This window comes from Nicotiana tomentosiformis, chromosome 5, assembly GCF_000390325.3.
Source record: "Nicotiana tomentosiformis chromosome 5, ASM39032v3, whole genome shotgun sequence".
NCBI classification, from domain to species: Eukaryota; Viridiplantae; Streptophyta; class Magnoliopsida; order Solanales; family Solanaceae; genus Nicotiana; species Nicotiana tomentosiformis.
This window is the reverse complement of record NC_090816.1, coordinates 134,111,009-134,125,796: the sequence shown is the minus strand read 5'-3', so window position 1 is coordinate 134,125,796 and position 14,788 is coordinate 134,111,009. Positions and strand designations below refer to the sequence as shown.

At 34.9% G+C, this 14,788-nt stretch overlaps 1 protein-coding gene and 1 long non-coding RNA gene across 2 annotated transcripts; both read left to right on the top strand.

Annotated features, from left to right (window-relative positions):
• The first annotated feature begins 3,437 nt into the window (after window positions 1-3,437).
• LOC138891676 (uncharacterized) lies at window positions 3,438-7,874 on the top strand. The gene is made up of 3 exons (XR_011408042.1): window positions 3,438-3,590; window positions 4,430-4,656; window positions 5,660-7,874. It is a non-coding gene; the product is annotated as an uncharacterized lncRNA (long non-coding RNA).
• A 598-nt stretch (window positions 7,875-8,472) lies between these two features.
• LOC138893186 (putative GPI-anchored protein pfl2) lies at window positions 8,473-11,389 on the top strand. Its single transcript, XM_070176962.1, has 4 exons — window positions 8,473-8,557; window positions 9,811-9,916; window positions 10,187-10,314; window positions 10,434-11,389. The coding sequence occupies exons 1-4, from the start codon at window positions 8,473-8,475 to the stop codon at window positions 11,387-11,389; spliced, it is 1,275 nt and encodes a 424-aa protein (XP_070033063.1).
• The last annotated feature ends 3,399 nt before the right edge of the window (window positions 11,390-14,788 follow it).

The following is a 14,788-nucleotide window of genomic DNA, read 5'->3' as shown; positions in this document are numbered from 1 at the left end:
CACATGATGAATTATCTCCTCCTCGATTCCCGCCAAGATTCTCTCCCCTAGTACGGTTGCAACGGCTCTTGTCTGTGAGTTTGATACTGGCTCGAGCTTGGTATTGGGTCGAGCCCTTGGCCTTGGTTCGAGTTCGACATTCGGGTGAGTGTCAATCGGTCTGTGCGTATCTGACAATCTTCACGTTACCTTGTGGTTCGATTTGGTCATGGGCCCGATAACGATATCGAGCCGATTCCTCGATCGGTGTTGGAGCTCGAAGTTTGTTTGTACTATCTTCGGAACTCGTCTCGAAGTCTCACTTCGATCGCTTACCATTCGAACTCGATCAAACGTACGAATGCCGAATTTTATTTCGACCGTATACAGTTACAAATTCAACTATATTGTTTTACGGGTAAACAACTATAATAGTTTCATTGAGGATTTTGGAGATGAATCGAATGTTGTTTTGTTTGTTGTTTGGGGTAATTTTAGGAGAAGATGAAGATCGGATAACTGTGATAGATGTAGTTTCCAGTCAACGAAGTAGGAAAAAAGGTGGCCAGTGGTGGCTGAGAGAAATCAACAAATTACTAGTTTTTGTGTTATGACTTGTAGCTATGGAGGTGGGATGACATTGAGGCGTAGCTTGTGTATAGAAAGTATGAGTGTGTGAATTAAGTGGGCGTTTGGACATAAGAATTGTAAATTTCCGTAAAAATAAAAATAAAAATTAAGTGAAAATGATATTTGAAAATTAGAGTTGTGTTTGGACATGAATATATTTTTGGATTGTTTTTGAAGTTTTGTGAGTGATCTGAGTAAAAATTTTGAAAAATAACTTTTTGGAGTTTTTCAAATTTTCGAAAAATTTCAAAATTCATCTAGAATTGAAAATTTAAAAGTTTATGGCCAAACACTGATTTCAAAAAAAGTAAAAACAATTCGAAAAAGAGTGTACAATTGTGTTCATGGTGGGATTTTGGGTGTTACAGAGGTCGGAATGTGGTGGTGACTTGAGAAAATGCTCAAATATACGAAATGGTCTTACATATGCCACTCGTAAAAGGAATGAAAGGGGAGGGAGCTGATAAATACTGGATGATTTAAATAATGCCACGTGGCAAAATTTGATACTCCCTTCGTTTCAGTTTATGTGAACTTGTTTGACTGTGTACGAAGTTTAAGAAAAAATAAAAACTTTTGGAATTTGTTGTCCTAAACAAGTCAAGAAGGAATCCAGAGTATTTGTGTGGTTATGAAAGTTTCTCATTAAAGGTAAAATTGAAAATTTAAGCTAAATTGTTTCCAAATTTAAAAAGGAATCATTCGTTTTAAAACATACCAAAAAAGAAATAGATTAATATAAACTAGAGTACTTATCAGACAAAATGGGTTCCTTTAGTGGATAATGGCATGTATTACCCAAAATGATAGCGATTGGGGCAGTATTCAAGTCCAACTAATAACTTGTGGCATATGTGAGCTATTTTCTAATGTTCAGTGGCATGTTTGAGCCTTTTCTCGATTGAAAATAAGGTCTAAGCCTTTTCAGAAAATTCTTACATTATTTCAATTTTCATATAATTCATACCGATAAAATTTTATAAATGAATCTTACTATTATGTAATACCATCTTCGATATGAGATAACAGTCTAAGGATTACGATACCTAGATAAAACTCTCAAAATGATAAAGTTATCCTTTTTGAGGTAATCTTATCCTATTATTTTAGAAATGCTAATATGAAAATTTAAAAAAACATTAAAATCAAAATCATAATTTAAATTATATACTCATATATCACTTTTTTTTTATTATAAATAAACAAACAATAATTTTCATCCAAAGATTACTAATTCTAAAATTACAATGCGGATATGTTTTTCTTATCACTAACTTTTACATGGAGCACTAAAAGATCATTTAACTATAAGTAATAGCCTATTTGACCAAGTTTCTTTAGAAGTCAAAAGTGCTATTTTTTTTCTTTTTTTTTCAAAAAAGTGCTTTTTTCCTCAATTTGAAGTGTTTGGCCAAATGTTTTTGAAAAAAAAAAGTATTTTTTGCTAAAGTAGCTTCTCCCAAGAATTAGTTTTGACTGTTTTTCCTACCAAAAATACCACTAGCAAAATATTATATATACCAAAATCACCTTACTTAAGTTAAACTATTAAATAATGGGAGAAGTGCACAGTTAGCCACTAATTAGAGATGTCTTTACTCTTTAGTCACTGTTTAAAATGTATTTACTCTTTAGCCAGTGCTTTATAATTTTTTTACCCGTCTGGACGAAAATATCCCTGTGCTAGACATGGGTGTTGTGTAAATATTAAGGACACGGTGTCCTTAACTTCATGAATGCTATGTACTAACTATTAAGGACAAAGTGTCCTGTATTTGCACCTTCCGTTGTTAAACTTTAGGACATCATGTCCTTAACTTCATATGTGTAGTGTAAATGTTAACGACATGACGTCCTTAACTTCATGTGTACAGTGTAAATGTTAAGAACATAATTTCATTAACTTATATTTGCACCTTATGTTATTAAACTTTAGGACCTCATGTGCTTAACTTCATATGTGCACTGTAAATGTTAAGGACATGGTGTCCTTAACTTTATGTGTGTAGTGTAAGGACATGGTGTCCTTAACTTTATGTGTGTAGTGTAAATATTAAGGACATAGTGTCCTTAACTTTGTGAGTGTTGTGTAAATATTAAGGACATGGTGTCCTTAACTTCATGAATGTTGTGTAAATATTAAGGACAAAACGTCATGTATTTGCACTTTTCGTTGTTAAACTTTAGGACATCATATCCTTAACTTCATATGTGCGGTGTAAATATTAAGGACACGGTGTCTTTAACTTCATGTGTGCAATATAAATGTTAAGGACACCATATCCTTAATATTTATACAGCACACATGAAGAAATGGTAAAAACGTCTTTTCGTATTAATTTTAATAGATTAGTGGCTATTTTTGCTCAACATTAAAAATATTGGATAAAAATTAAATACCATATTAAAAAGTGATTATCTCACGCCATTTCTACTTAAGTAATACATAATAGCTTTTGGGATTAACTTTCATAAGTAATACATAATGGCTTTTGGAATTAACTTTCATATTTATAAAATATTTTTTTGCTATATTTAAATTATCTTAAAAGAATAAAATACTTTTCAATTTTATTTTTATGTTTTTACTTAAATAAAATAAAAAAAATTAATTATTATCTTTAATAATAAATATTTATAATTATTTATCTACTTATATAATATTAACCATTAAGTAAATTTTTTCATGTTCTTGTTCTCAATTTGACACTTAAAAATACTTTTTGAAAATTATTTTTTTTTAAAAGTATTTTTTCGAAAAACACTTTTAAAAAAAATATTTCCTCAAAATGCGGATTCCAGTTTGGCCATACAAGCTAGCTCAAATATCACTCTCATTAAAAAAATAAATTTTACTCTTACTTTGTTTTTTCTCTTTCCCCTTCGTTAACCAAAATCTCTTTCCCAATTCCTCTCTATTCCTAGAAAGAGATTGTAGATCTGAAGAATCCAAATATTGCCCTACAGCTGAAGCCATAAAGGTATTTGACCAAAGATTCCAATTCCCCTTTTTATTAATACTCATTTTAGAATGTTTCTTTGTTAAATAGGTTCTTAGGGTTTGCTAATCTTAATAGTAAGAGTGTAAGATTACTAATTGCATGCTCAAAGTCTAGCAAAATCTGGTGAAACAGCTTCTTAAGTTTATTATTTTTATGAGTTAAAAATGACCAAATTATTTTATCTCCTTACTGTTAGCTATGATGGTTGATAAAAGCTTAGAAGAAGAAGCAAAGAATTAATTTGATCATGAGTTTCTATACTTTTGATTTTTCCTGTTGAAACCACAAATGTATTTTATAAGGTATTTATGGAAGTTGTTCTTGCTGTAAGAAAGCAATTATTGGATATGTCAAGTTTTTTTTTTCGCTTCTAATTTTTTGCTCTGCACGAATTTCTTTTCAACGTGCTGAGAATTATTTTTCTTGAGCCGAGGTTCTTCGCCTCTGTACCTCCACAAGGTAGGAGTAAGGTCTGTGTACACATTACCCTCTTCAGAACCATCCGTAGTAAGTTGTTGTTTTTGTTTTTGTTTTTGTTGTAATCTACACGAAACATCCAAATTATTATTATACCTGTTTGATATGGGTCTCTCAAGGCAAATTAAGTATTCGTATAACATAAATATTTTTAGGAGATAGTTGACCGATTTGATTTCAATTCGAATGCACCTTTATTCCATATGTTGATTTGACAATGCGAATAGTCGTTCTGTCCAGATAGTTTGGGAATTACATACTTCATAGTATTGTTTATTTTCTATAGGTTCTTGGTGATTATTGTTATAAGTGATCCTTACGTTCTTATGTTGATTTGACAGGTGAATTGCAGTTCTGTCCCAAACTTTTGGAGATTCTTTACTTTGTATTATTGCTTAATTCCTACAGGTTCTTGGTGAATTATGATGCCTCCTAAGGGAAGAAAGCATTGTCGAAGTTCAGCGCCTGACGTCCTTAGCAACCTTCCTGATAATGTAATCGATGTTATTCTGATGCGTTTGCCTTGTAAAGATGCTGTGCAGACAAGCATCTTATCGAGGAAATGGAGGTATAACTGGTGTAGACTTACAAAGTTGGAGCTTGATAAATCTCATTGGAGAACAAAAAATGATATACTAGACCCTACAGTTAAATTTAAAAAGATTATCTACCAGTTTTTGACCCTTCACGAAGGACCCATTACTAAGTTTACCCTCAAGATTACTAGTCTGGAAAGATGTCCTAAGATTGACAACTTCATAAATTTCCTGTTTAGGAAAGACATTCAACATCTTGTTCTTCACCTTCAAGTATGAACTATACGAATTGCCTTCTTCACTTTTCATCTGTTCGCAGCTGAAGCATCTAACTCTTCATGATTGCTTAATAAACCCTCCATTGGCCTTTTAAGGACTTGATAGGTTAATTAGCATGGAACTCTGTAGGGTCACAATTTTTTCTGAATTTCTCGAAAGTTTGATATCTCATTGCCCGTTGCTTGAGCAGTTGGTGCTGGATCTCTTAGAAAGTCTTGACATAATTGAAATTAATGCCCCAATGCTGAGATCTTTTGATTTCACAGGCAATATAAGTTCTATCTGTCTAAAGAATGTTCCTCTTCTGGCAAAAGTATCTCTGTTATGTGACGACGGTTTTTCTATGGAGTCAGAATATTTTGGTTTTGCAAATTTTTTTGAGTCGTGTTCTGCTCTCGAGCACCTCCTCTTGAAGTTCGAGTAGGATGAGGTAGATGATGCTTTATTACTTCACTGTTATGCACGTCCACAGATGGAAGTATTTTTTTTCCTAGCTCAATGAACTAGATGATGTAGCAACAAGGCTTCCCGTTGATATTAACTGTGTCAAGCATTTTTGTCTGCTTGATATTTTGGTGCTGGAATCATATAACGCTCTCGTGTGCTCTTTGCTTGATAAGAAGCTTTCCATATTTAGAGTATCTTGAAATTAAGGTTCTTAGTGCTTTGACTCTTTTCTTTCTTATTTAGTGCCTTTTTATCATACTTCTTAGATCCTCAATAATCTGAGAGTTGACTTCTTGTTATCTTTCTTAGGTTTACACTGAAGATGATTTTGGTATTGTGGAATCCCTTGAACTCATACATTTCTCAGATGTGACATTTAATCACCTCAGGGAAGTTAAGATAGAGCGCTTTACAGGAAATACGCCTGAGATGCAGCTTATCAAGCTTTTGTTAGCCAAGTCCCCATTGTTGGCGAGAATGCTAATCGATACATGGATTCTAAATGATGAACCTCTTGACACAAGATTAAAAGTATTCGATGAGGTATCAAAAGTTTTCCGCGCATCACCTAAAGCAGAGTAGTTTACTAGCGGATCACTTAGTTTTTATCAGATCATGAGACAAATGTCGATGTAGGATAAAACTGTGTTTCGCCTTGCCAAAGAAAAAAAGGCAGCCCGGTGCACTAAGGGGAACCGGGGAAGGGAAGTACCATAAGGGTCTATTGTACGCAGCTTTACCCTGCATCTTTGCAAAAGGAAGGCTCCCCTTCTTCGCCTTGCCAAAGAGACAAGTGAATAACTATTTGGGAACATGAGCAATTTTGAATCGATGTTCTTAGTTAGTTTGTTCTGTAATAACATTGTCATCACGTGTTAAGGATTTTTACATTTAGTTGCCTGGTCGTGAATGGTTTATGGAATGTAACATACAGATAAAGCTTACTGGATTAGATCTTATCAAAGTAATAAAGAATTTTGCTCCTTTTCCCTTTTTGGTCAAAAGGTGGGTTTACCTCAATTGATACACACTCCCTACATTTAAAGTAACTCACAACAGGGAAAATTATAGGTGAATCTTTGAGAATCTCAGGTTTATATTAGGTGCAGTTTGCTGCAGATACATGGCAGCTTCTCACAAAATGAAGAGAAAGTGTTTGAAGATGGTATGTGATTCTTGAATATGTGAAGAAGCTGAAGTCATTTATAGTTGAAATGGTGCAGATTTACATGGGATCATGAAAGCATATAGTCAGTAACCGGTAAAGTTGTTGTCATGTGACCAGGAAGTCACGGATTCGAGCCATTGCAGAAATACAGGGTAAGGCTGCGTACAATAGTCTCTTGTGGTTCGGTCATTCCTCGAACCCCGCGTATAGCGGGAGCTTAGTGCACTGAGCTGCCCATGAAAGCATAGTCCATTAATTTGCTTGGCACCCAAGTTCCATTTTCTCGTCATTTTTCTCTTTTGATGTAAAAAGAAAAAATATTTTTATTTATCATCAAAAGGAGAAAACTGTCTTGCTCATGAGACATGTTTTCTTAAAAAAAATGACTTTTATCATACCAAATACAGATAATATTATCGACTAGTTAGTACCTTAACCCAACTTTGTTTAAACCAAAGCATAGTCAAGTTCTAATATGTCATCACCCATAAACCACACATTAATCCTTACAAGATTAGTCTCGGGGACGAATCTACCATGTAATATGTTGGATTAACATACATGATTAATTTTTGCGCAGGTCCTAAATATATAAATTAATTTTTTTATTAAATATCTATAAAAATTAATTCGGGTTGCTAAATAACTTTGAACTTCAAATTTTATATAGTCCTAGTTAGTCTTCCACCTCGGTTTAAACTTTAAAGGTCAGTCAATTTAAGATGGACACTATTATCTTTTTGCACAAGACAAAGAAAATCACAAGAAAGTATAACTTGGCAAATTATTGGACTAAGCTATCAAACTTTTTGGTCCCACCACTAATTCCAGCTATAAATTAATTCAACTTCTTCACATATTCAAGACTCACTAGCCATTCTTCAAAGTTCAAACTCTTTTACTAATTTTCATTGTGTGAATTGCCATGAATCTACAACAAACTGCATATATTCTTTCAAGAATTCCAATTTTGGGTTGTGTTATGAGCACCCTTTTCCAATTTCTTTGTCAGGAGAGCTTTATTAATGAAAATCAAGAGATTGAGACACAATTAACTGACGGGGAAATCAATGATGATACAGCAAATGATAGTAATATAGCAGCTCAAAAGCATTTTCAGCAAGTTCAACATATCAGAGGGTGCTAGGGAGCGCTTTATCCGGCAGCAGAGGCGGGATTTTCGCTAAGAAGTTCAAAAAAGGAAAAATCAAAAAAATTAAAAGAGATTGTGGCATGTGGGAATTGAACTAGCAATCTCACAAAGATTTTGAATCCTCTTGACCACTGAGCAATGCTTTTGAGCTTTATGAAAATTCAAAATATAATATATAGAGGTACAAAACAGATTTTGTCTTATATATATAGTGTAATTTTCTGGCGAAGGGGTTTCACCCGAATCCCCTTTCGCCCCCCTAAATCCGCCCCTGGCTTTACCCTCAATTGAGACTCTTCTTGGCGTAAATCGAATTTAGTCGAGCTTCAATGCAGCAATGCGGGCACCGTATTTCGGGTGGTTCGGGTGGAAAAAAAAGAAAGGGGGCTTGAGATTATTAACTACTTAGCTATTTTAAAGCATATGCATATTAAGCGTAAAATCATAAAATAAAAATAGTTTCTTTCCGTTCTTTTTTCTGTTATTCTCTTAGGTTGTTTACTAGCTACTGAGGAGGTCATAATTGCTGCAAGATTTATGACTATTAGTATATTGTTTTGAAGCAAATATATTTTATACTTTGTTCTTACTCCATTCTTCAACTTCAATAGCCAACATTATTGTGGAGCTGCTATGCCTGCTGAAGTGAATACAACGTGACTTTGTCGAGCAAAGTGAAGACAATGTGTGCATTATTCTATATTGCTTATAGAATATATGTTAACAATTTCAGTTACTGTTGCTTCATCGGAAAGAAGCTTTTCAAAATTAAAATTGATAAAATCTTACCTAAAATTAACAATGTCTCAAGAGAGATTAAATGGGTTAGTTATATTGTCAATTGAGAAAGACTTATTAGGAGAAATTGATTATAAGAAAATCATTAGTAACTTTGCATCTAAAAAAGTTAAAAAAAATTGACTTCAAATAATAATAAAAAAATTAAAACATTAAGGCCCTCATTAAAATTTGACTTTAGGCCCCAAAATACGTCGGGCCGCCCCAGATGGATATACAAGGGTGTCACAAAATTCAAACCATATGTTTGGAATATTTCGATCAAGTCACAATCATGTTGACTCGACGCATAAACCTCAAACAAGGAGATTATAAGCTTTCTTTCGCAGAGTATTATCCAACTTGGACTTTGAATATCAAACTAAGAAGTTCAAATTTTCTAAACTCCAGTCAAGGTAAAATATGATGAGTGTTTTCTAATTTAATTCAAAAATTCCTGAATTAATTGCTTGAAAAGTCTTATTGTTCTCTGAGCAAGATTTTCCCTTCATGACTATATTTGCCAAATCACGTCATCACGATGTATTTAGTGTTAAAAATCTTAAAAGTAGAATCCATCGCGTTTAAATCCTCGATTTGCCTCACTCATGCCCCAAAAGTAGACTTCTTGGACAAACTTTAGGCAGAAAATTATGTTATAACAGAATAAATTGACAATGCCAAAATAAACCTTATTATGTTGCGTAGCAATGTACAAGTAATAAAATAATCATACAACAAAGATGAACATAAATTGCTGTGGAAGAGTGATTTCTGCGTTCTGCTGTTACAACATGATAATGATGGAATTCAAAAGACAAGTTTGTCAATTTTCGATTAAGGAGAGTTTTGAGTGGCTTGAAAAATTACGGTAATTTTCTAAACAGAATTTCGTCCATTTTGATTTTGTGATTTGGGTGATATTTGGTCGAAAATATCTGTAATTCTGGCTTAAAAATCTTTTTTCATTCTCACAATGTCTGTGGTATCCCGAAGTCGAATCTCTTTTTTAAACATCTTTCATGTCTATTTTTCTATTTTGAATATTATAATTTTTCTTGATATCTTGAAGTTTATTGTTAGAGAACATTAAACAAACCGATCGGATTCTTGTGAATATTACTATTTTCTTTCCGTCTTTAGCTCTCTTGTTGGCTGATTCATTTGAAAAGTACCGTGGTTCGCAGTAAATGAAATTTGACCGGTGATTTGTTTTGCTGCTCTGGTTTTAGTTGGTTAGGCTCATGTATTGTAAGGTCTTATTTATTGTTTACTCCATCCACATGCTAGATGTTGTCTTACCCCCCGAAAAAATCTCTTAATTTATTCCATTTCAGTCTCTCTGTTTTTACATTGTTTTAGGAGTTATTGGAGTTTTTCTACTTGTTGTCATTACTCCTTTTCATCCTTTCTCCGTCCAAGAGTTTATCAGAAATAATATCTCTACCCTTCAAGAGTTAAGAGTAGGGTAAGATTGCATACATCTTACCCTCCCCAAACCCTACTTGTGGAAACTCACTGAGTTTGTTGTTGTGTGTTGCCTTTGATAACACTAGGTAACTCTTGTAGTGATAGACTTGAAACTTGGGGAACCTCTAATTATAGAGAATCCCTAATTTGTTTAAAAGACAATGAAATAGATCTGAATTGTAACTAATGTTGTTCAGTTGCTTCTAGTCGTTGGGGTTTGATCCCCGATGGTAGCGTTTTTGGTGTGTTATTAACTTTATTTGTTTAGTGTTATCAACACGCAGTTAAACGAGCTGACTGAAAAGGTGAATGTCCAGAATGCAGAAATAACAGAGTTGACTGAAAAAGTGAATGCCCGGAATACAAGAGATAACAGAGTTGAAGAAACTGGGGAAGGCCTAAACTCATTAAGAAGACGAGTACAAGTCATACTTCTACTGGCCTTACTATTTATGGAGCTCCTATTACTATTGGAGTTCCCACTGCTTCTATTTCTCCTCCACTCAGTTCTTCAGGTCTTACTACAATTAGTACTTATACTTCTTTATTTGCATCTCGTGCTTCTGCAGTAGCACTTTCTGGTACTACTACTACTCCACTCATTTCTTCAGGTCTTACTCCAGTTGACACTTATATTTTAACTTTTTTATCCACTTTTTCTACTTATGCAACTCCATCTGCTTCTATTGCAGCTCATACTTCTTCAGAAGCAGACGTCAATGTCATACCTTTACCTCCATTTAAAGACATAGATTTTGGTGCCTCATTTGGTGAAAATATTGCTTACCACGATGATGATAGTGACAATCGTGGAGAGGAAAATGATGATGAGGAACAAGCTACTTCTGTCCCTGGAAATTTGTCCCCTTTAGCACCTACTACTACTACTCCACTCATTTCTTCAGGTCTTACTGCAGTTGACACTTATATTTTAACTTTTTTATCCGCTTTTTCTACTTATGCAACTCCATCTGCTTCTATTGCAGCTCATACTTCTTCAGAAGCAGACATCAATGTCACACCTTTACCTCCATTTAAAGACATAGATTTTGGTGCCTCATTTGGTGAAAACATTGCTTACCACGATGATGATACTGACAATCATGGAGAGGAAAATGATGATGAGGAACAAGCTACTTCTGTCCCTGGCAATTTGTCCCCTTTAGCACCTACTACTACTACTACTACTACTACTACTACTACTACTACTGCTACTACTACTACTACTGCTGCTACTACTGCTGCTGCTGCTACTGCTACTGCTGCCGCCGCTGCCGCTGCTGCTGCTACTGCCGCTGCTACCACTGCTACCACTGCCACTACTGCTGCCACTACCACTACTGTTGCTACTACTGCTACTACCGCTACGGTCTACTACTACTACTACTACTACTACTACTACTACTATTACTACTACTACTACTACTACGACCACTACTACCACTGCTACTGCTACCGCTACTACTACTGATACTACCGCTACTACTACTGATACTACTATTGATACTACCGCTACTACCGCTACGGTCTACTACTACTACTACTACTACTACTACTACTACTGCTGCTACTACTGCTGCTACTACTACTGCACCTGCTCCTGCTCCTGCTGCTGCTGCTCCTGCTACTGCTCCTGTTACTGCTACTACTTCTGCTACTGCTACTACTACTACTACTACTGCTACTGCTACTACTACTACTCTTGCTCATGCGCTGTTGCTGCTCCTGCTGGCTGCTGTTGCTCTTGCTGCTGCTGCCGCTGCCACCGCCATTGCATTCATGGTTGGTAAGCGGGTATTGCTCCGGGTTTCGCCTATGAAGGGTGTGATGAGATTCGGGAAGAAGGGCAAGTTGAGCCCTAGGTATATTGGGCCTTTTGAGATTCTTGAGAGAGTTGGAGAGGTGGCTTACAGACTTGCACTACCACCTAGTCTTTCTGCGGTTCATCCGGTATTCCATGTTTCTATGCTTCGGAAATATCACGTCGATCCGTCTCATGTGTTAGACTTCAGTTCGGTTTAGTTGGACAAGGATCTATCTTATGTTGAGGAACCAGTGGCTATTTTAGATAGGCAGGTTCGAAAGCTGAGGTCAAAGAACATTGCTTCCGTAAAGGTTCAGTGGAGGGGTTATCTGGTCGAGGAGGCGACTTGGGAGGTTGAGCATGATTTACGCAGCTGTTATCCACACTTATTCACCATCTCAGGTACTTTTTCTAACTTCGTTCGAGGACAAATGTTTGTTTTAGAGGTGGAGAATGTGATGACCCAAAATGTCATCTTTAAATTTAATGATTAATTATGTAATCTAAGCACTATTTACCATTACTCGACTTGCGTGTGCAGTCCGTAAAAAATTTTCGGAAAGTTTGCAGGTAAAAAATGGATTAAAATGTGAATTAGATGTTTAAAACATAATTGAGTTGACTTTGATCAATATTTTGAGCAAACGGACTCGGATCAGTGTTTTGACAGTTCTGGTAGGTCCGTATCGTGAATTGGAACTTCGGCGTATGCCCGAAATCAAATTTTGAGGTCCCTAGCCCGAGATATGGAATTTTGATAAAAAATTTAAAGTTTAAGTTCAAATAGTGACCGGATGTCGAATTATGTGCAAATGACCCCGGAATAGAATTTTGATGATTCCAACAACTCCGTATGATAATTTTGGAGTTAGGAGCGTGATCGAAATTTTATTTGAAAGTCCGTAGTGGAATTAGGCTTGAAATGCTGAAAGTTGAATTTTTGGGAAGTTTGACCGAGGGGTTGACTTTTTGATATCGGGGTCGAAATCCGATTCTGAAAATTTTCATAGCTCCATTATATCATTTATGACTTACGTGCAAAATTTGAGGTTAATTGGACTGGATTTGATAGGTTCCGGTGTTGTTTGTAGAAATTAAAAGTTCAAAGTTCATAGGTTTTGATTTGAGGTGCGATTAGTCGTTTTGATGTTGTTTGATATGGTTTGAAGCCTCGACTAAGTTCGTATTGTATTTTGGGACATGTTGGAATAATTGGTTAAGGTCTCGAAGGTCTCGGGTGGAATTCGGAAGGTAAACGGAATGGATTTCGGACAAAGAAGGTTGCTGGAAATTTGCAGAAATTTCGCGGCGAAATTTCTGGTGTGTGGAGCCAACTTTGGAAGCTTATATCTTATAATTCATAAGGGATCAGAAAATTATCAAAACATGAGAGTTGTAGTCGTTTGTTTATAGTTTTCAGAATATTAAACCATTCATTATTTGGACAAATGTACAGAAAGTTATGATGGATTGAATGAAGGCTGGTAGAGCAGTTTCGCCAGAAATTCTGATGCATGGAGCCCAATTTGGAAGCTTATATCTCGCAATTCATAAGGAATCAGAAAAGTTGCAAAACATAAATGTTGTAGTCTGTTGATTCTAGTTTCCATAACGGTAAACCATTTATCATTTGGACATTTGTACATAAAGTTATGATCAATTGAAGGAAGGCTAGTAGAGTAGTTTCTGGTGGACTTTTAGTGACGAAAAAATGGACTTCTAGTGACGGAAAATGGACTTTTAGTGACGGATTGGCAGAAACTTAAGGACCAAAAATGGTTATTTCATTCATTTCGTTTTGGATTTTTGGAGCACGGTTCTTGGGCGATTTTTGGGTGATTTTCACTGGAAAACATTGGGGTAAGTGTTCCTTATCCTATATTGATTATATTTCATGATTCTATACTCATTTACATCATGAATCCGTGAATTTATGGAAGAAAATCAAGATTTTTGTAAAATTTTCCAAAAATAAAAATTTAAGATTGGGAGGTCGAGTTGTTATCGGATTTTGGTAAAATTGGTATGGGTGGACTCGTAATTGAATGGGTTGTCGGATTTTATAAGTTTCGCCAGATTCCGAGATGTGGGTCCCACGGGCAAATTTTGAGCTAATTTCGGATTTTAATGAAAATATAATATTTTCTTATAAAATTGATTACTATAATTTTTGTTGACTGTATCGAATTAATTATGACTAGATACGAGTCGATCGGAGTCGGAAAATCGAGAAAAAAGCATAATACTTGATTAAATTAGAGTAAGTCAAGGTAAGTGACTTGTCTAACCTTGTGTGGGAGAAATTTCCCCTAGAATTGATATTAATGTGATTATTGAAATGTATTGAAAGTCGTGTACACGAGGTGACGAGTGTGTACACGGGCTAAATTGTGAAAGATTATATTTTTAAATTGTGTAGATCACTATTGCGCATTTATTAAATTATTTTATCTTGTTATATTCTTCATCATTGATCTGAGATATATACTTCAAATTTGTTTGATCTTTTCTTATTAATTATTTTACCTGTTTAGTTGAAACTTGGTTTCTTTTATTCTGTGCATTATTTGAAGGTTGATTTTCTTTAAATTAAATATTATTAATATGAAGTATTTGACATTTTTAAACTTGATATTGAATCAACGCATTAAAGATTTTGAAATATTATTTTTCTAAATTATTTACTCATGAATATTTTTATACTCATTGTGATGGAGCCGTGAGCTCTTTATTGTGGAAGAATATTATTGTTGAATTATTAAGACATGAGCCGTGAGCTCTTTATTGTGGAAAAATATTATTGTTGAATTATTTTGACATGACCTGTGAGCTATTTATTGTGAAAAAATATTGTTGGTTAATTATTTTGGCAAGTTAAATTATTTGAGCACCTGCGGTGCAAATTGTGATATATTGTGATATTGATACGCATGCGGTGGTATAAGGTCTGGGTGTTGAAACGCATGCGGTGAGATAAGGGTGGCTTGATACGCGTGGCTAGTAGGGGAACTACTAGAAGTCATGCGGTGTGATAAGGATGGCTAAAATGCGGGATGCTATTTCGGA

Coding starts and splice junctions, on each gene's coding strand:
- LOC138893186 (XM_070176962.1), top strand. CDS start 8,473: ATGTCTCAAGAGAGATTAAATGGGTTAGTTATATTGTCAATTGAGAAA. Junction 9,917..10,186: donor CTTCAAGAGTTAAGAGTAGG/GTAAGATTGCAT, acceptor TTATTTGTTTAG/TGTTATCAACACGCAGTTAA. Junction 10,315..10,433: donor AGTTGAAGAAACTGGGGAAG/GCCTAAACTCAT, acceptor TCAGTTCTTCAG/GTCTTACTACAATTAGTACT.